The sequence below is a fragment of the Mya arenaria genome, chromosome 1 (assembly GCF_026914265.1).
Source record: "Mya arenaria isolate MELC-2E11 chromosome 1, ASM2691426v1".
Lineage (NCBI taxonomy): Eukaryota > Metazoa > Mollusca > Bivalvia > Myida > Myidae > Mya > Mya arenaria.
The window spans coordinates 4,671,802-4,694,695 of NC_069122.1; the positions used below are offsets into that span (position 1 = coordinate 4,671,802).

Here is a 22,894-nt window from a genome sequence, read left to right on the forward strand (position 1 = left end):
TTATCATATCAATGTTTATTATTTATATATGCAATTAGACACTAATTTCTTAAAGCATTTGAACGCTTTTAGCCATTAAACATCAATTTATAAGCACAAATAAGAAAACAATTGGTTTTAAGACAATGACTGTACTGATTCTGAGACAAACATTAAGAAAGTTGTCAAAACAGTCAATCTGTGAGAGTGCAGTTTTAAGACGGAATATGATGTTAAAACAACATCTGGATATGTTTTTTAGATATTTTTTAAAAACAATTTGGAGAGTTATAGTTTGGGGGAGTGGGGTTCTATGGAGTGGGGGGGGGGGGGGTTGGTGGTAACAACGCGCAGACACCTGTGGTGCATACCAGACAACCAGAAACGATTGACAGGTCATATTTGAGTACGTTCATGTTTCAATTTGACCTATTTGAAGCAAAAATATAAATTGTAACAACATGATGTTTATAATGGGTGTAAGTTAATTCAATCAAATGGAAATCTCCCTTAAATTCCTCTAATCGTCGAGTATTCATCGCATGCAGTGACGAATCTTGCATATCTCACGGCCATTACTCGATGATCATTGACCGCCGTCTGCGCATGCGCAGTATGGTAAGTCTGACCTATTTCACGGGTCTTAAGAATTTCATGCCACACCGGTACTACAGATGTTTTGAGATATTGGGGGCACATTCTGAGGTGTATAGAATAATCCATGAGTGAGCAGCTTGAATGTTTTTTATTTCATTCATTTACACCATTGACAATCAAGCAGCAGGGCAGTTGTGGAGAGCTGGATTTCCATGATGAGGATGATTCTGTAATGGAAATAAAGATGTATATGCTGTAAAACGGTATCCTGTACGTTGTACACAGATTAGGTATTTATACTGTTGACGTTATGTCTTAATAACTCTCGGCAGTAGAACAAATACAGCTTTTAAAGGTCAGTGCCAGGGTAAGGTGACAGTGAAACACAAAAACGTGTATCATAACTGTCCATGGACGGTCTCAATAAATCCCGAGACCAATTTTAATCAATAGAAATAAGGTTAGGTTAGTTAAGGGCAGCTGTAAGGCATTTGCTTAAACACCGGTTGTAAGCATATATCGCCAAATTTGGTGCGAATTGTAACTAGGCTTACCAGCTATGTCCTAGCATTGACCACCTAGCTCTGCCCAATTATCATTGAACTCCTAAGTTCAAATAGATGAGAAGAGACGTTGAACCAATTGCACTTAAAGCTTTATCGTATGAGGACTAGCATTTAAACCTACAAGGATTTCGAAGACAATGTCACAGACACTGATACTGTTATATATTTTCTATCGGTCATAACCACTATGATATTCTAAAATTTATTCTATTTTACGTCCAATCAAGATCTACTCTTTCTAGTGCATTTTATTATTACCATAAGCTGACATATTTAAAATAATAATAAAATGTAACTTTACTTCAAATTTACTGGCAATAACTTTTACAATTTGATGAACTTTTGTTTATACTGTAAACACTATTTATTTCAAAATATAAAAATAACGAAAGACACTATGTTAGCTTTCAGCTATCTCCTTAATGCTCAGGATGATGCAACATGCATTATATGTGTTTCAATGTATTTTCATGAAATAGATAATGTTTCAACTACAACTTCATCCTACACGGATATTGGACGAGACTTTAACCTGGCCCGTCTGCAAATGACGTGGATGGGGAAAGCGATTAGAATAACAAAAACGATGAGGCAGTGAAGCGTCCTGGTGTAAGCATTGCCATATTACAATGCCAGGTATACATCGCGAAGATGTCTGTTACTTTAATTACAGTAATTCACATTGAAGTTGAAGCAAAAGTATAGCTATATAAGCACTAGCCGAAAAGTCTAGAAGTCGTAACTCTGTGAAACTCTGTCTTAGCAATCCATGGTCGAAGAAAATAATATGTCCCAAGCCTACACTACCATATACAGCGGGGGTCATAACTCTCCTCTCCGACTGCAATCCTTGTTCGTTCTGTCGATGCCAATGCCCGAAGCGTCTAGGGACCTTTATGGCTCAGTCTCCGTCAGATCCTGACAGTTCCAGACTGACAGTTTCCAACTAATCCCGACCGACAGTTTCCGACAGATCCCGACAGTGCATGCCTCTCGGTAATGTTCGGAGCAATTCTGAACATCGCTGACGGCTGCAGTAGCTATAATATCCCACGCGGCCTTACGAAACGCGATGCTTCATAGATAACTAATAAAACGTTATATTTATAGATGGGCTAGTATATTAATTCAGAATAAATCACTTGAGTTTGCTTGTTCATAGAATAAAAATCACTTACTATCCGGAGGAAATTTAAAAAGTCCACCATTGGAATATTGATGGCGCTTGGGTTCAAGAGAGCGAGGAAATTCACTGAAAGTGCATACAAAGTAATTATCACACCAAAATAAACGCCATTTACTGTTCATTTAGCTTAACACCAAACTGTAGATATATATATATAGAAATGAACGGGTAAAATATCCACTTAAACAGTTCAATGGTGTCTTGTTATATATCACATATAAACCTTTAAATATCTGTATTCGAAAGGGAAACGTGCAGTAAATATTGATGATTACTATTTGAAATTTGATTTAAGGCAGCGTGTAAGTAGAAAATCAAGTTGTTGAAACTTTGATGAACATGAAGACATTATTAACATACGATATAGGCAAATTTATATCAGTTTTTCAAGACAAAACACCAGTGAAATATCAGTTTGTTTCCGTAAGGAGCAATGAAGTCACTGTAAAAACAACACCTTTACATATGAACACTAACAGATAATTAACAATGGCGACTGTGCCATGTGACTGTTTACAAAACACATATACGCTGTTGCGCTATACTTCGTTGTGAATTTGGTTAGGCAAACCTAGCAATCGAGAATAATTAATAGCGCAATTTCAATAGTTCCTCAACAAACCAATACGGAAATATGCATAGACACTGAAAAAGTATTAGGCTATAGTTGGAATTGAACTCAGTCCGCCAGGTCATTACAAATATTAAAATAGCTACGTAGATCACTCGCAAGTGGAGACAAATGGCAAGACCGGGTTATTGAAGAGTATTTAATTATTTCATGCGAATGGACTGGGAGAAGAGTCGTCTCCCATGCCTCATACATATTCATTAAAACGAGATTTTGTCGGACCCTAGAATGTATGAAGTATAACGCCAAAAAGTACCGTGGTTGCCGACGATGTACAACCCTGATAAAACCGTTTGTTCATCCTCTGATTTATATAGATTATAACAATAACAAATATTACGAAATTTTTGGTAACGTATCAACCTTTGTGTATGTTTATATATTTATATACTCGTTTGTTCTAAGTTGTATGTTACTAAACGTTGGCATTGATCATTATAAACATATTTGTTATTGACAATATACATTGTACAAATCAAAGTAAACTGTATGTCTGTATTTTTGTCTTAAATAAATGTCTTCCAAAGAAGCATAAAAAAACGATTTTAGTGCAATGATTACAAAGACGATGATAACTAATCTCCCACGCAGTGACCTCCCTTTATATTTGCCCATCACGTACTAAAAAGTTGGATTTAAGCTTTATAAGGTTGTTGGTATTTCAAATACATGTATTAAAGCTATAAGTGAGTAACGTACCATTGTCGATAAAGTCTAAATAACATGACAATAATAACTGGTCGAATTAAGTCACGTGATTTCTTATCATTCTAACGTGCTATGCGTGGTGGCAGTGCCTCCTGAGGGAAGATGACGCTGTGTTAAGTCTGGCACTTTACCGCACCAAACCCTTAACTCAACTTAAGTTTAAACACTTACGGTTAAGCTCCCCAATTTGGCCAATAATGTCAGCTTCTGTGAGTACGTGATCTCTATTGGAGTCCAGGTTATCGAACAGATGGTGAGCATCAGCGTGAGAGTCACCGTATAAGTGTGAGAACTGGTTGACGAAATCGGCCCTGGTCACTGTACCGGTACCTGTAACAGAAATGATAATTATGAAATATAACATACACTTTCAGCTAATGAAATTGCAAACTCCCTGCGTCAGATTTGGCGTTGACAATGTGTCAGGAAATGACATTGTATTCAAAGTCGTTGCGCTCCATCCGCTCGTTCTTGGTTATTCAGATTTGACATCAGGTCATCTAACTATTACATAGTAGTAAATAAGGAATCGTTGACTGTGCGGTATTTATAGACGCACTGTGTAAGATATTATCGCACTAAAGGCATAAATTGTCAATTTATTTTTGCATCGAATGTACGCTGTATACTACAAATTGAATTGGACTTAAAACAAAACATTCTGATATTTCTAAATATTAATATAATGTAATCATTGAAATGATTACAAAATGTGCATAGAATTTATATATGACAGACAAATAGAATGGTATGACGACACTTCACAATTTGTTCTAAATCCAAATTTCAACAAAAGGCTGAAATACAATTAATATAGATCTAACGGTCATAAACACACTTACGAATATAGGTCTAACGGTATTAAATGTACATTATCTAACGGTCATAAATGTACGTACTAATAAAGATCTAATGGTCATAAATGTACGTAATTAAACATATCTAATGATCCTAAATACACTTACCTAACGGGTCAAACTGTCCAAGAAGTTCGTTTTGGAACTCGTCGAGTGTTATAAACCCATTGCCATCTTTATCTGTGTCTGAGGCGATGTGAGCAATAAGCGTCTCGACAGTATGGCCATGGCAATTGGCACTAAAATTATATCATGTACATGTGACTGTTAGATTAACGCCATACCAAATCGTCTCTATGTTTAGCGTCCGCGGACGGATAGGTTTTGGCCTTCTCGGTCGAATAAACAACACCAAACATTTTATATAATCAACACACTTTATTTTTATTACTGGAATTTGTGCCATTAGCTATTAGATCATGATGCATTCTGTGTGATTCCCATACTCAACACATTTAAGTACAAGTTTTTACTCTTTTTGCATTGGAATATTTTTTACAATTGTGAATGAATAGTCCAGAATTGAATAAGGAGGCTCTCGTGTCTATATTCTACATAGAATAGTAATAGTATTCATACTTCTTTCTTGATAAACTAAAGTAAACTTGTTTTAGCATTAAGTAAGTTATAGTAAGCCGTTCGCCATTGTTTATTTGTCGTTCATTTGATCTGCTTATGTATCCTGTAGTTTTTGAATAAAGTTTAGAAAATATTATAATGGTTCTTTAAAATTGCATTTGTTTATGGTGGTTATTTAAACATTTTTGTCAAATAATTCCACTGAAGTGAAAATATCAAGTTATTTTTCATTGGTTTGGTTTGCTTACCTGTTGAATAAAAAATAATGCAAGGTTGACTTTGATCTAAATGAATATAATGCTTCATTCTTGACGTCAACTAACAAAATTCCCTAAAGCTAACACATAAAGTTACGATTTATCATTTTTAATACTGAATTAAAATTCATTTACCCCAAGGCCACCGATATGCAGCTAGCGAGGACAAGGAGCAACATTGTGTTCAGCTGCAATAGATGTCAATGTCCTTATTGACGATGACAACAATTTGTTATATTAATTACTTTCATATTAAAATATACAAGCTCATTAACACGTCTTTAACGTATACTTAAGTTCCATTTCTTTTCCATAGAAATAGTATATACGCGAAAACGAAACGGTGATATTTATGCAATGAGATAATGCAAATTAACATTATTCATTTTATTTTGAGTAGGTACAAAACTGTTCGATTTAAACTATAAAACGATATGCTTAAATGTTAAAGAAAAAAATGAAGTAATTTTGTTACATGTAATTATGAAAAGTTCTTGCCTTTTACGAGCGCACGAATGCAGCTTTTTCGGCGTCCGTTCTTTTATATAGAGCTGGGTCGTGTGTGCCACATATAGTCCCACATAGCGCAAGGTGAGAGCGCTCGCCCCTTACCTGAAATAAAATAGTAAGACCTCGGTTGCGCTGTCAGATAACGTTAAGTTACATATGTCGGGTCACAGCGCTACATTATGTCATGCACGCACAATTTGGTCAGTTATTTGGTGCAAATAAGGTTCTGATATGATGTAAAAGCAAAATTCCAATTAAAAAATAGGTCACAGCTAATATACAAAACACCATTCTTCCACTGTATAGATACACTCTGTTTAACATATGCAAACTGATGAAGCTTCTTCATGATGTTTAAGTTTTGGCCATATCTAGTTCAACCTTCGACAAATATGCTGTCTGCAATGATGTGCTTTGCCATATATTCTTTGGAATGATATGATTAATGACGTTAATCAACATAAATTCAAAATATTAAAAATATGATAATTAAGACGGCATGTATTAACGAATGAAGTGCATAATTGATGTCATTATCGGGGTATGAACGCAATTGGGCTGGTTAAAGAGTTAGGATTCCGAAGATCAACAATTTTGATGTACATGTATATTGTTTTGCGATGAATTGCGATCCAAACATATTCAAAGATGTAGCGTTCATCGGATGATTACCGCAATTGCCGAAAGGCAGTTAATTTAAGGAATGGCAGTTGAGGTGTCAAAATTGGAATTTGGTCATCACTATTATGTATTCAGTGTATGTGGCTAACACTCTTAATAAGTTATAAGGTTTGTTTATTAAGGACTTAATGACTGTACATTAAATACGTCTTCAAGTTTTCGATTATATTAAACATTAAAAACAAACTTTGAAATAAATGCAAGGAAGCAATCAACATTATAAAGGTTAAACAGAAATCACGTATTACCACTAGAGAATGCTCACGTTACAATTAAACGATAGGAGACGAGTACCGCAAGATAATAAAATTAACTGTTTTGTATGTTACACCGAATTATGTTGAATTCCTGAACCTCTTAACGGATAAAAATGAACATAATTCTAGGAAACTATCAATATCTATGTAACACATTTTATAATTATTAAAGGGCCCACCACAGTGCAAAAGTCGGTTTGTAGGATCAAAACATAAATGTTTAATAAAATAGGTTTTTTATTTAGTTTTGAGGTTCTATATTTAGAAAGCATAATGCACACCTCCGTTGCAACAATTGTAGATGTTATAAAGAGGTGAAAATCTTTTATGGAATAAGATTTTCAATAGAACATTTGGTTTGTTTTGGAAATGTCATCATACAAAATTAATGTCTTTGAGGCAAAATAATCAGGACTACCAGATCAACTATGTTTTATGGTTTTGTGGTAATTGCAAGTATTTTGAGAAAGACTTTAGCATTTTTGTAACCAGAAAATGAATTTTACCAACATTTTGCATTATTTTCTTTAATATATTTCTTTTTTTTTCGAAAAAAAATTAATAATCTAAAACCCGCAAAACATTGTTGATTTTGTAGTCTGGAGCATTTTGACACAAGAATATACAACATGTTGATTTACAGCAATCATGTGTCTTGTCTTCTATTGAACTGGCCAGCCCCTCTGGTGTGTCAATTAAAGGGCAATTATAGAATTAATAGAAAGGTTATGAAACACAATTTAAATCTGTATGTCTTCATGTAGCTAATCGTTAAAGATGAAGTTGCAGTTGGCCTAAAAGATGGTTTGCAAACTATCAACACTTTCCGTAAGTCCACTGACTCACGCTTTGGTCGGTATTGTATAGAAACCATTCCTGTGGACATTGTACAAGACACTACGCATATAAGTTTAACATAGTCCACACTAGTCATTCTAAAATGCCGTCCAGGCTTTTTTTTATGATGGTTAGCCTGGACGTCATTCATAGCAAAATTCAAAAACATGTAAAAACTGTCTATGAAATAAAATGTTCTTCATTTGTATTCTGTGGCTTAAGACAGCCAATAAATACCTTAATTCTTATCAATAACCATATCCATTTTGCAAATTCACAAGCAGCTATTTCTTCAAAAAAGTAATTTAAATACCTGATTTCAGTTGACAGGAGCTTTCTTACTGCCAAAAAGAAAAAAGGTTACACACAACTATATTTTAAGGTTTCAATCTGAAGTAGTATTTTAGTATGGATTGCCTTCCCCTAACACTATCATTATCAGTTACCACACTTTTGTACTTAATGAATTTGAAAAACATTCATCGTCACATACAGGATTCAAGATTTATTTACAAACTATTCTATGGGCAATGTGGAAAATGCATACTATTATACACATGTATTTAAAATAAGACTAAATAATAAAAAAAAACATGTATATCAACAGCATTGTTACACTAAGTGAATCAAAATGTTTTATTGTGTAACCTATTAATCAAAATTCGACTTCAACACGACAATCCAAGTTTACAATAATCAGAGATTTTGCTGACTTATCAATTTATTATGTGTATATATATATTCGCTAGAACAGATGTTTCATGGTGATATTTATATTAACAAATACCTTATACCTCACATCAGAAAACCTATACAAAACTCAACTTAAGGGAATCTTCAGGAAATTACTATTTTTAAAGGAATTGATAGAAAAACATAATTACAGAACATTGTTGTTTGCTTTTTTCCGACTAGAGTGCGTTTTATCGTCAAGCTTAAAGCTTATAGGAAAACAACTAGAGTTAGAATTGTTGTGTGTTTTTTAAAAGAACTATATTGGTAAACAGAAGTAACGCTTATGTGTTTAAGGGGTTAAAACATGACAAAGCCGGGACTCTGTGTGAGAATTGGCCTTCATGCTCTTATAGAATATGCCTCGGGTTGTTATGGGACACTTGTGCAATCTTCGCCGACTTTACATTTAAAATGTCATCTTATAGAAGGTCATATGCCCAGTTTGTGACGTGAACGCGCCAGCGGTTCAAAGAGACGCTATAAAATTTAACAAAGCTTATAAAGGCAAACCGGTAATTTTACCCAGTATTCTAATTTCTGTCATACAAATAAAAGCACACATATAGTATTTATAATGTATGGTCGTTTTTAGACGGGAGGCTAGGTGCGTGTGGGAAAGGGGAAAGAAATATAGAAATGTTTTTATGTCCAATGATGGCAATCAAAAACCTCCAAATAATTGCAGAATTTCAAACCGTCATGGCAGGTTTTTGTCAACATACATACAAATGGTCGTTCACTGGGGAACACCAGAAAACTTACTCGCCTACTGGTAGGAAAAAGGTAGGGAGGAGAGAGCTCGTACAATCACCAGTTGGTACCTGAGGTTGCTCTTACCACAAGTTTGTGACAAATAGTACTTGAAAAAGTTTTTTTGTTGTGTGTCAGAATCTTGATGCTTTAAAGAAACCAAACAAAGGATATTAAGCATACATAAGTTCAAAGACATCTAAGTGAGCGCAAATGAGGGGTAAATTACAAGAATAGAAATTAATGATACGAACTGAAAAAAATGCCATGCATGCAAATGAAAATTCTTCCCATACTTTGCATGATAACATTCCACAAACTTAATGATATTGCTATTTGATTCATTTTGCAAAAACTAAATGTCTTTATTCCAATATACTAACAAAAGTAATAAATGTTTGTAAACACTTCATTCTTAATTTATTTTGAATAAGTTACAGGTTACGATAAGTTGCCTTAACAAAACTACTGCCAATGACACTACAGCTCGTACTGAGCTGTACTAAAGTAACTAATAGTCATGTGTAACCTTAAGCAGAGAAAAGAAAATACATTTGGATATTCTCGGCTACATTCGTTAACAAAAACAATGGTGTTTGGTGAATTTTGATGGTGTTTGAAAATGTATGTTGTTTTAACAATTCGGAACGTGATTATCTTATAATATATAGTGCAATTGATGTAAAAAGGATTACTTTTAACAGGTACAGTGTCCTTTTTTGTTTAAATAGACTAAATTGGAAAATTCTTAATAAATGTGCGACCATTCTGATCGGCATTTTGAATATGTTTACGAATTTTGTTATGAATGACGTCCAGGCTAACCATCATTAAAAAAAAGCCTGGACGGCATTTTAGAATGACTAGTCCTGTCCAGGCTAACCATCATTAAAAAAAGCCTGGACGGCATTTTAGAATGACTAAGTCCACACGTACTCGGACACAGGGGGAGAACCAAAGAGAGTTTTGCTAATGGCTAAATGTACGGATGCGTGTACGTGTTGGTTTCTTATTTTTGCATGACGACATACTGGTGAGTGCACATTTTACTGGTTAAGAAGAACATAGACGAAATCACGAGGAAAGTGAGTTGTGCGCGAATAAGTCGGCTTACATGTGCAAGTTCATAGGCCTTCCACCGTGCAATAGTCGTTTGAATAACGAAAACTTAAAAGTTTAGAAAAAGGTTTTATTTTTTTATTTTCGAGGTTCAATATTTATCATGCATGATTTATATATCCGTTGGAACATGTTAAGCTGTAATAACGCGTTGAGCAATTTTAAAGAAAGAAGATTTTTATAGGATTCCATCAAAAAGCATTCACAAATTCGGAAATGTCTAAACACAAAATGAATATATGTTTGTGTCATAATTGTCAGTACTGCCTAATCAACAATGTTTGCAGGATTTGTGGTGATTGCAGCTATTTTTAGAAATATATTCACATTTTCGTAACAAGAAAAAAAAATCTGTCCACTATTTTTCAAACTTGGTAGGCTAGTTGGTAATTATCAGCAGATTAATCCACTTAAGAGGTCAGGGGGCCAAAGGTCAAGGTCGTTATGACCGTAGACTGAAAATATGATTTAAAACGCATTGGCCTAGACACCACCTCGAACTTGGTAGAGATCCCTTAAACATGACCAGCACCCTAACTGTTTTGTCGTCAGTTGGTCAAAGGTCAAAGTCGTGGTGACCTTGAGCTGAAAGTCCAAATTCGTTCAATAACTGATTCCATGTACCTAAATGACTTGGTATGCTTATGAACTGCATCTGCAATCTTTAAGTCATGTTTCAAAACTATTCGCGTCGTCTTTGATGCTTTGTATCAAAATTAATCTTATTATCATTTTAATTGAAACATATAAAGCATACAACGCAAATGAATGTATATACCAGGTTACTGTGAATAGCCATATTCGTTTAAACGCTGCATGCTCACAGATTGAACGTTTTGACAACTGTTTTTATTTTTGTTTTGTTATTGTCTTGGAACAAGCCATCTTTGGCAAAAATGTATAAAACCCAGTGTTACAAGACTGCTGAAAATATTCAGATCGCAGGTTGTCATATTTATGTTCAAAAATGGATCTTTTATGCATTTTTCATAAAGCGAAAGTAACACTTTTAGACATAAATCATTAATTTTTGAACGTAAATTTGAATAACTGCGAACTGATCTTCAGCAGTCTTATATCACTGTTTTTCAAATATTTACGCCAACATTGCATTTTGAACAAAAAAATAAAAAAAAGTTACAAAACGGTAAATCTGTGAGAATGAATGAGAGAGAAGGACAAATACCATCTCCACTGGTGGTGTTTTTTTTAAGTCGTCAGTTGTTTTTCATTAATGACTGCAATTTTATACAGAGTATAACTCAATATATTTTCAAATGTGATGTATTGTATATTCAATCCAAAGTGAATAAGAACAACCCCAACCTCCCCGGCAATGTTTTGCCGGGACAAGCATATTTATATCAATTAAACTAAATATTAGATAAGAATTACCCTTGAAAATATTTTTCTCTACATTGACTTGCCGAGTTCATATGGTATTTATAAATTGACTATTTCTATAACATAATGTATGTAGTGGCTGGAAGTTATATTATCTCATTGCATGTGTGACATGCAAATTACTTCCTGAATATTACTATCACTCCATAACATTGTATTTGTATGCCCACATTTAATTAACTGATATACTCACTTAGACAAACCGAGCCTCTAGTGTTTTATACCGTTGTTTGTATAACATAGTTGAAGCCATGTGATAATGCTATATTTTGTAAACAGCATAAAATAACGGAGGCCCGGCTTAGCTTTTATACACGTACATGTATATATGGTTATTAATTAACGTTCTCACACATGATCTATGCATAATTATGCAGATTACTGTACCCGATTACGAAAAAGTAATAATGCGTTGTGTACATCAATTCACATTGTTGCATTCGATGTAACCTGAATTAGTAATAAAACGAGTTTTGAGTTGATTCGAGCTGAGAATTCACCCTTTTAAGGATAATATGAGCGGGAACGAAATTAAAGTGTTTATTTGAATTGGATCGCATATTATGCTGTATTGGACTTATCTGGTAAATAGTTTCAAACAACACGTAACTTGAGCAGACTGTAAGTAGAACATTATTGTTGGTCCACATTTTGTACAAGTTATTAGATATTTGCTGAAAAAGTGTATGCATAAACTATTGAATATGTAAGAATTATGACTGTATGAAACAACGTGTATGAATTTAGATTGAAATCAAATTATAGATCATGGGTATATAACGTTAATTATGTATGGGTAAACCATGTTGGTTGAACTTTTCCATTTATTTGTGTATATATTTAAGCAGAGAGTAACGGATATATTTATTAAAAGCTAGTAAAGCTAGAACCAATGTGTTGATATCAGTTTTTAAATTACACTATAACTTTCATAATTTTTATATATAAGTTCTCAATATAGAATTGTATCTGAGTATGGTTAACAAGCAATTAAAGTATCATTTTTGTTATATGCTCGACGATGAGTTTCCTTTTGTTCTTGAATGAAAACAATAAACGCATGGTCAGAAAATATATTTTCATTTTGTGATATATTTTACAGAATCATTAACCTCTCAAAAATCCAAATATAAAACTAGCCATGTATGTATAAAAATTCTACAATTGAGAAAACCCTATCATAGTTAGTACCGATTACTGTTTATCACACCTTGCTTTCTACGATATATTCTTGATATGATCCTATGATCGTTCAACCGATTTGATTTAATATTACTTTATGTTTTGCAGACCATTGACTATGTTATACCGCATATATAATTTTATTTGTGCTTTTCCTTTTTTAAGAAATGGCATATTGCAAAATATTTACACTCCTTTTACGTTTCCTTAGATAAAAACATATTTTTCAATTGCATTTATATTTCGATGATGGCAATGTCTTTCGAATACCTCATCGTAATAACACGACGTTTGTAAATGGTCAAATAATGTATTCTTGAAATTGCAGGTGACATCGATAAAAATATGTGACGTCATTAAATATTCCGTTTTTCAAACAATCGATTTAACACGGCAATCAAATATCTATGAGGCGTATTTTATCAACGTTGTAAAAGACAGTTTGCAAATAATGAGTGTAAATATAAACATTGAATACTCTATAATAGTGATTCATCTGTGTATGAAAACATTGGAAGTCCTTCAAACATGCTTTGACCAAATGAGATGTGGATTTTCATGATGGGGTTTATAACACCTATGAACCTCAAGACTAAACAATTAATCCTTAAATGAATTTCATTTCCTCAAACGTTCTAATGCACAAAAAGCAATAAAACTTAAATAGCTTATTTAATTTATTTAATATTCAGACTTGATCTTGGTGTTACTAAATAAAACGTTTATCGTGCCTATTATAAAGATCATTTCCTTTGAAGTCCAAAATCACTTAATAATCTTAATGTTACACGTGCGAATCACACCGAAAATATAGTGAGTTTAGCTTAATCCTGTTTCCGGGATGTTTTGAGAAATTTGGTCCACAGTATGAGAAGTATAGAATAATCCACGAGTTAGCGGTTTGGAATATTTTTATTTCATTCATTTACACCATTAAAAATCAAGCCGCAGGACAATTGTGGAGGGATGGATTTCCATGATGGGGATGATTCTATAATGAAATTAAAGATATATAGGTTATAAAACATTACTCATTATGTCGTGCACAGGATATGTATTTTTACTGTTGTGGTTAGGTATCAATAACTATTGACAGTATAACAAATACAATACAATTGGATATATCATGTATTAATTCTGACGATGAAAGAACTTCTCGAACTACTGTATAAAAAAAGGCAATTTTGCTTTCAAAATTCGTTCCCCAAAACAAATATATGGGAGGTTTCATTCGTCGCTGAGGGCGAATCAGATATTTGTGCGACTACGATCTTTCACACACGATCTCTGCCAACATTGACCACATCTCCGAGAATGTAAGAGGGTAGATAGTGGTTCTAAATGTGAAAACAAGAAACGAGAAAAAGAAGACATGGAAACTTTTAAAATGCAGGAAATAAAATTGCAATTAAAACCGGCTAGATACTTTAGAAAGACGAGTGAGTGACATTTAAGGTGCAGTGAACGTATTGGGAAACGACATTTGACATATAATGGATGAATTTGCACGATTGCGCTAGGTATCAAGGCGCCATTTTCCGTATCCTGACAAAGATAAAAAAATATTTTATTATCTACCAATCAACATCGAAATCGAGTCAATTACTCTTTCTTGTGCATTTTATTATTACCAAATGCTGTGATATTCAAAATGATAATGAAATTGTAACGTAAGTTCACATTTTCTCTAATGCCATTTTCAAATCGATAAAAGTTTGTATATACTGAAATCACTGATTTTTTTATTATATTACAAAACAAAGAGGTATAATGTTAGCTTTCAGCTACCTCCTCAATCCCTACGATGATGAAACATGTATACTATGTGATTCAATGTATTTTCATGAAATAGATCATGTTTAAACTACAACTTAATACTACAAAGATACTGGACGAGACTTAAACCTGACCCGTCTCCAAATGATGTGGATGGGAAAAGCGAATAGAATAACAAAAACGATAAGGCAGAGAAGGATTCTGGTGTAAGCATTGCCATGCTACAATGCTGGGACTTTGCGGTTCATCAGGTATACATCGCGAAAGGTGTCTGTTCCTTTAATTACAGTAATTCACATTGAAGTTGAAGCAATATGTACAGCTATGTAAGCACTAGCCAAAAGATCTAGCAGTCGTAACTCTCTTACGATATATCATCGAAGACAACAATAGGTCCCAAGCCTACGCTACAATCAACAGCGTGGGTCATAACTCTCGTCTCCGACTGCAATCCCTGATCGTTTTGTCGATGCCAATGCCTGAAGCATCTCAGGACCTCTATGGCTCAGTTTCTGACAGATCCCGACAGATACAGACCGACAATTTCCGACAGTGCATGCCGCTTGGCAAAGTTCGGAGTGACTCTGAACATCGCTGACGGTTGCAGTATCTATAATATCCCACGCGGCCTTACGAAATAGACCATAACTACTACAACGTTATATATATAAGCTAGGCTAGAATATTAATTCGGAATAAATCACTTTAGTTTGCATGTTCATAGAATAAAAATCACTTACTATCCGGAGGAAATTTGAAAAGTCCGCCATTGGAATATTGATGGCGCCTGGGTTCAAGAGAACGAGGAAATTCACTGAAAGTGCATACATAGTAAATATATATATATACTTTCTTTTCAGAAGATTTGGATAATCTAAATAATGTTGATAAATCTGTTTTGAAAAGTTTCTTCTTGACATTATTATTATTCAATGTGTAATTTGATAGCATTTTAAATTCAATGTACATTCCCCTCTGACATTTTAAACTCAATGTATACATAAAACAAACTAATTCAGCTAGGATAGTATAAGATTCCTGCTACGACTGATAGTGAAATGTTGATGTAACTGGAAGAGCTGCAGATTATTTTCTCTTAATGCTATTGTTTTTAAAGAAATGTGAAATCAATAAAGCAATTGAAACTACAGTGGAGAGAATGGTACCAGTAAGACTGATGCAAATGCGCACAATTGCACGTTTATCAGGTCAGAGACAATGTATTAATAATCTAATTGTGTGACATACTAGTATTTAAGACTTTTATCAAATCGTTCGAGGTCTGTCTGATCACGACATGTTGATTTAGAGCGAAGATACATGCCTTATCTTCAATGGAACTGACCTGACTGGCCAGCCCCTCTGGTATGTCGATTAAGGAGCAATAAACAAAATAAAAGAGAGGTTAGGAAACACAATTTAAACCTGTATGTCTTCATGTAGCTAAACGTTAAAGATAAAGTTGCAGTTGGCCATAAAGATCTTTTGCAAACTATCCACGCGTTCCGTTAGGCTAACTGACCCACGCTTTTGTCGTTATTGTATAGAAATTTTCTATTAGAAAACCTTTCCTGTCCCCATTGTACAAGACCCTACTAATAATAGTTTTACATAGATCACATATTGTACGTCTACCCTGTTTATCGACTACACGTTTTAAACTTGTACAAAGACACATACAATTGTTTGATAACCTAGCACCCAGCACATGCTCGGACACAGGGGAAGACAATAGAGAGGCGAAACACTACTTGTACGGATGCGGGTACATGTTGGCTTCTTTTTTGCCCTACGAGATCCAGGTGTGTGTGCATTCTACATCGACGATAACGCGAGGAAAGTGAGTTGTGCGACCTTAGCGAGCCTACAAGTACAAGTTTAATATGAGATCCATGTACATGTTCATTGAACACGTTCATAATGGCATGAACGATAACACTAGTAAAGTGTTGTTTTGTTGTGTGTGTGTCGGGGGGGAGGGGGGGCAATTAACAGCGAGCGTACTAGTACAAGCTTAAAGAAAACTTTGCAAACGAGTTTTCAGCTCAGGCGCAAGTTTTACATGCAAGTAAAAGGGCACGGCCTGAATCACAACCACTTTATATACGGATGCGACTGGTTTCATCATAGCTCGAAATTTTGATAACAAAGTTGTAACTGCCTTGCATGTATTATTGAGATTTTTGGATCGGGAGTCAAATTAAGACTAGCCCACTTACTCAGACGAACACTTTACAATTGAACATATACTTAAAATAAGTTCACTGTTTCGCCAAACTTAACATTGGCCTAAATGTTTCGTATCTGTTTCATATATATCTCTGTTTGCAAAAGTGAACACGATTATTTTCCTTCTTTGCATGACTTTCTATCGTAATCGAATACACCTGTCTTTTTTTTTCTAACACATAGCAGTATAAACGGTATACTTTTTTAGAGCAATTTAGTACCCATTCGATGAATACGAAGCTATTTACTAGAAGCAGATATAAACATGCACTGGAAGTCACAGATGGACTTCCACTTCCACTGTTTTATGCAAGATTTTCCTTAATTGAAGTTTAGGTCATGTTCACAAATTCTGCCAGCTTTTAAAACCTTGCTTATCTGTAAAACTCGACTGTGGATTTCCAACACTAAACAAGGTCACAGTAGCTTGGCTGCAAGGCTGTTCAATTGCCTTTTGAAGTAGGTTGGTTGCAAGGCTGTTCAATTGCCTTTCGTAGTAGGTTGACTGCAAGTCTGTTAAATTGCCTTTCGAAGTAGGTTGGTTGCAAGGTTGTTCAATTGCCTTTCGAAGTAGGTTTGCTGCAAATTTGTTCAATTGCCTTTCGAAGAAGGTAAACTACAAGTCTGTTCAGTTGCCTTTCGAAAAAGGTTGGCTGCAAGGCTGTTTAATTGCGTTTCGAAGTAGGTTGGCTGCAAGGCTGTTCAATCGCCTTCCGAAGATGTTTGGCTGCAAGGCTGTTTAATTGCGTTTCGAAGTAGTTTGGCTGCAAGGTTGTTCAATCGCCTTCCGAAGATGTTTGGCTGCAAGGCTGTTTAATTGCGTTTCGAAGTAGTTTGGCTGCAAGGTTGTTCAATCGCCTTCCGAAGATGTTTGGCTGCAAGGCTGTTTAATTGCGTTTCGAAGTAGTTTGGCTGCAAGGCTGTTTAATTGCCTTCCGAAGTAATTTGGCTGCAAGGTTGTTTAATTGCCTTTTGAAGAAGGTTGGCTGCAAGGCTGTTCAATTGCCTTTCGATGTATTTTGAATGCAAGGCTGTTCAATTGCCTTTCGAAGTAGGTTGGCTGCAAGGCTGTTCAATTGACTTTCAAAGTAGGTTGGCTGCAAGGCGGTTCATTTGCCTTTCGAAGTAGGTTGACTGCAAGATTGTTTTATTGCCTTTCCAAGTAGGTTGGCTGCAAGGCTGTTCATTTGCCTTTCGAAGTAGGTTAACTGCAAGGCTGTTCAATTGACTTTCGAAGTAGGTTCGCTGCAAGGTTGTTGCATTGCCTTTTTAAAAGTAAATCATATACAATAAAATTAAACTATATCGGATAACTAGTTGAACACAAGTGGTCTGTGAATTTTATATCATGATATAAAGATGCGGTGAAATAACGGTGCAGTATACGTGATTTTGTCAAATATTGACTCCATATGCATCCTCACTAGCCGGCGCGTTTTGGCGTAAACATTTGTGCATATGCAATGTCGGAAGCGGAATCTCCGTTGAGTTGGATGCTCGTCCATCTGGGAAACATATAGTAAGAGCAAAACTGAACGAAAATTTGGAAATAGAATTTATATAGAGGATAATTGTTTGTTTTAGTGTAAGATCGTATCTTAGTTCGACGAGTGAAGATATATTTCACGAGTGGCGTAGCCATTAGTGAACTATTCAATTTTGGTGTTCACGGGGCGAAATATATTGTTCTCCTACACTGAAACAAACATTTTCTTTTTCTTTTTATTATATACCTTTATTAGTATTGAAATCCTTTTATTACACTATTTTTGAAAAGAAATGCGCAAATTTGTATGCGCACGTAACCATATTTCGGAAATGACTTTGTTGAAATAGTTTGCAAGCCCTTTGAATGCTAGCGTTTGATTTGGAACTGAGAGCGGGCTAAAATTTCAAAACAGTGGAAAATACTAACTTGATACTTTCACTGTTTGAAACTATGCAATATCAATTTTATATCAGTGGGTAGTGCTGTTTTTCATTACAGTGCCGACACTCACCGTATCAAAATTCAAAATTGCTTCATAACTCTTTTCATATCACTGACCTAAGCTTTTTTCCATTACAGCGCAAACACTCACGGGTACACATTCGATCAGATCGTCCAGATCGTTCTGACTGACACGGACAGCGACGCTGACGGCTTCATCTCCCTCCAGGAGTTCCAGGTCGAACTTCTCGGGCAGTTCGACCTTAACAGTGAGTCATTTATTATTGAAAACCGGATGAAGCAGCCTTAATTCCGATTGGTACAATAATAATTTTGAAATGCTACCTAACTGTGCCTGTGAATCACATATTAATGATGTAAAGCCATTTGGACCAATCGGCCATTTTTCCAACCTCGGATGTTTATGGACCGTTTACAATGTCAGAAATCTTTATATTTAACTACGCTGCAATTAGATCGCGTCAGTCCAGCAGTTAAACTTAATGATATAACGTTTGGGAATATTAATCATTTATGCAATAATACACTTCATTGGCAATCACTTGAAATTTAGTAATACTATATACACGTTAAACATTACACTTTATTTATTCTATTTTTTAATTTTACGAACTTCTTCTACTGATGTACCGGCATACATCCGAGGTTTTTTTCGCTTCAGACGACGGCATCGTGGCCTCCCACGACTTTATCAACCTGTGGATGGCCAAGTACGGTGACACCCACGCCGACACGAACCATTTCTTCGCTGAACTTGATGCCAACAGCGATAAAGAGCTTACTGAGGCTGATATTCTCGCTCAGCTTTCAGAGCTCAACTGTAAGTGTGAACAGTATGGTTTTGATAATTTGTACTTGCACAATAATTGATGAAGTAAACTATTTCAGAATTTGTTATTCGCCATTATATTCATCATCTATTGCGGGAATTGATGTCCTGTGTAATGGCATTGAATTCAACCGTTTCTTTTTTGTAAACCTTACGCATTTAGTACCAGGTTTTGGCAGGCTTTATGTTTTCAATGTAAGAAATGTTGATGATTGTAAAGCTAATTATTTAACTGTATATAAAGCTGTTCTTCTATATTATTTTATTTAGTGGGCCTGTTGGACATCCTAAACCCCAGTGCAGTGCGAATCCCCCTTGCCGACTTCGAGAACTTCATTAGAATCGTGAGTTTTCAATGTATTGATGATGCAATATTGTCGTCTCAATGTTTTAGTGTTGTGAGTTCTTTTTTTGCATTTTCCAGAATTTTGTTTAAATCTAAATTATTCTATATCATACATCGAACCTAGTGTCCAAAATTGGTGATGATAGGTTAAAAGTACACAGTTACATTGCTGACAACATGCAGTTAACTTATATCTTATTTTATTAGTTACTGATAACAAGATTGTAATCAATCGTGTGCATGTATGTAATTACTGCAAACGCAAAAATATTAAAGGATTGGTGACTGTTAAAATATTTACAGGCATCTTCTATCGTCTCACGAGGTAGAAATACTGTGTGTTTTGCACCTTACTTTCAAATTAAACTCGGTATCCTTCATAAAAAAAAACATTGTTTCCGACATTTATTGGTCCGTTTTGGTATATTAAAACAAATACATTGATTGTGGTAAATCTTATTTGGGAGTAAGAGTGAATCTTTAAACAATCATTATATTTTATTTTTTTTAGAGTTTCTTAAAGGCATTCTACAGCAATATCTAATAACCTGTTTTGATATGTCGCAGAACCACCCCCATGGGCACGGACATGGTGGCCGATAGACGTTTCAAGGTCATTTGTTTATGAGTTGTTGGTAACTCTTGTTGGTAATTGTTGATTTTGTTTTGTTTGTTAAAAATAAAACATGGAAATAGAAGAAGTTTTACTTGTGTTTCGTCAGATTTAACCGAACTGGAACCAGAATTGAAACTGTCACATATAACGCCAATCGAAATTATGATTAGTTTTTAAAGTTTGTGTTAATCATATCCAGTATTCCAAATGTCATAACTTTACAGAGACGGGAAGGGAGATAACATTTCTGGTTGTCGAACTTGGTTGAGATATTTTACGCAACACTTAGAATACAATCTACATATTTAGCCTATTGCAACCATTAAGTTCTAGGCTTAATCATTAAAAATTTCAACTTTCGCGGGTGTTTTAGGTCCGCCTACTCATCCGATACACTTTCCCTCGGCCATTGACAACGTGTCAGCCAATAAGGCTGTATTCTAAGTCAGTATTAAGATGACCTGAAGTAATATATTAATGATTAAGAAGGGGTCCGTTTGCTACGCTCACTCCGCCCATTCTTAATAATTGCGATTTTGTGCCATCGAACTATTACATAGTGTCCAAGATTGGTTAAGATCGGTTTAAAGCGCCTGAACACAGTTGCATTGCGGACTCATGTTAATAGTTCTTGGATTTAAATCTATTATGAACGAGAATAATGAAACAAAGCAAGTTAATGTTAGCAAATTTGTCATGACAATATGTAAAACACTGCAAACCCCTCCTGACATGGACTAAATCACATCGTCAATAATATGTTCATATGCAAATCTTTAAGGGTTCACTGATTTCAATTTGAACCTTGTTAGATTTTGTTTGCTATACTTAGATACTTTGCAGCCTGGTTGAATATCAAGTGTGTTCTATATTACAAGTTTGTATTAAATGTATTTACCTCTTTTCACATACGTTATGTGCTGAGTGATAATAAAACTGAAAAATGACAGAATGTAGTCAGGGTATTTAAGTAATTCATGGTCCATAGCTCTTAAGTAAATGGGGTTGCATCGCCTGTTATCAAACTGGGATGAGATATTCTGCCCTTACACGTATTGTCCAGGTTTGGTGGTGATCGGGCAAAAGCTGTTGGAGTACGAGCGCGGACAACGTTGTGGGAGCTTCCCACCCTCCCACTCCACCATAATAAGACGGGCGGGCATATATATAACAAGAGCTGTCACAGAGACAGCGCGCTCGACTATTTCGTCACTTTTCAGTGTAAGGATTGAAAAGTTTTGACGAAACATGCTTGGATCACTGTATTAAGTCTCAATTCAATAAATCAAGTAGTTGGTGAGATATTAACCTATATGTGCTAACATGTAAAACCTTAACCACAATTCTAAGTCATAATAAATGGGCTAAAATTATAAAATATGCGCAGATAAAGTTATCTTACTTAATTAATTAAGAAGGTTGAATGGTTGGGATCCTGTGTATACAGTTTCAATGCATTACATGATTAATTCGCTGAGGTATTGACTTAAAGTGGTTACATGCAAAACCTTAACCAGAATTTATAAGTCGAATAAAAAAGGGCCATTATTTGAATTTAATGCAAACTAGAGTTATATAACTTAGTTAATTAAGTAGGTTGGATGGTTGAGTACCATTGTATATATTCTTAATGCAATACATCAAGTAGTTGCTGAGATATTTACCTATGTGTGCTTACATGCAAAACCTTAACCAAACTTTCTAACTCGAATAATAAAGGGCAATTATTTGCATTATATTCAAAAAAGTGTTATCTAACTTCATTAATTTAGTAGGTTAGATAGTCGGGAATATATATTCAAAGTGTGACGCCGACGCCGCCGCCGACGCCAGGTTGAGTAGTATAGCTCTCCTTATTCTTCGAATTGTCGAGCTAAAAATAAATGAGGTTTTTCATAATAAGTACAAAAGACTTCAACAGCACGGAAAGGTCGCTGTTAGATTCGAACAGTTCATGGAAAGTGAAATACTGTTGACCGTCAGTGCAACATAGAAGTTATACTTCATTTTCCGGAACAGCTAAATAAGTCGAATAATGTATAAAATTATCCTTAAGGCAGTAAGTAATTACATATAACATTGTAAAAACGAAAATAGGGTCTAAAGCTCAAAGTTACACTTAACCGGCTCATATATTTTTCTAATTTCTTCAGGAAAAAGAGACATGTACATAATAAGCGATTCAGTAGTCAGTTGATACGTCATATTAGTTAGAATGGACTAAACAGTACGTCCCAAATACCTTAACGATTGGCATTGTTTTATGAGGCCAGACATTGATTATAAATTGGTGATTAACCTTTATAACATAA

The 22,894-nt window shown here is 34.8% G+C and overlaps 2 protein-coding genes across 2 annotated transcripts; one reads left to right on the plus strand and one right to left on the minus strand.

Annotated features, from left to right (window-relative positions):
• Positions 1-707: 707 nt before the first annotated feature.
• Positions 708-5,919, minus strand: LOC128238706 (uncharacterized). The gene is made up of 6 exons (XM_052954877.1): positions 5,859-5,919; positions 5,496-5,548; positions 4,633-4,763; positions 3,839-3,997; positions 2,321-2,394; positions 708-803 (listed from the first exon to the last, which is right to left on the minus strand). Exons 2-6 carry the CDS (start codon positions 5,537-5,539, stop codon positions 753-755), a joined length of 459 nt encoding a protein of 152 aa, XP_052810837.1. The 5' UTR covers positions 5,540-5,548; positions 5,859-5,919; the 3' UTR covers positions 708-752.
• A 9,192-nt stretch (positions 5,920-15,111) lies between these two features.
• LOC128235530 (uncharacterized) lies at positions 15,112-20,624 on the plus strand. Its single transcript, XM_052950341.1, has 6 exons — positions 15,112-15,217; positions 16,310-16,451; positions 18,909-19,039; positions 19,453-19,611; positions 19,891-19,964; positions 20,534-20,624. Exons 1-6 carry the CDS (start codon positions 15,112-15,114, stop codon positions 20,567-20,569), a joined length of 648 nt encoding a protein of 215 aa, XP_052806301.1. The 3' UTR covers positions 20,570-20,624.
• The last annotated feature ends 2,270 nt before the right edge of the window (positions 20,625-22,894 follow it).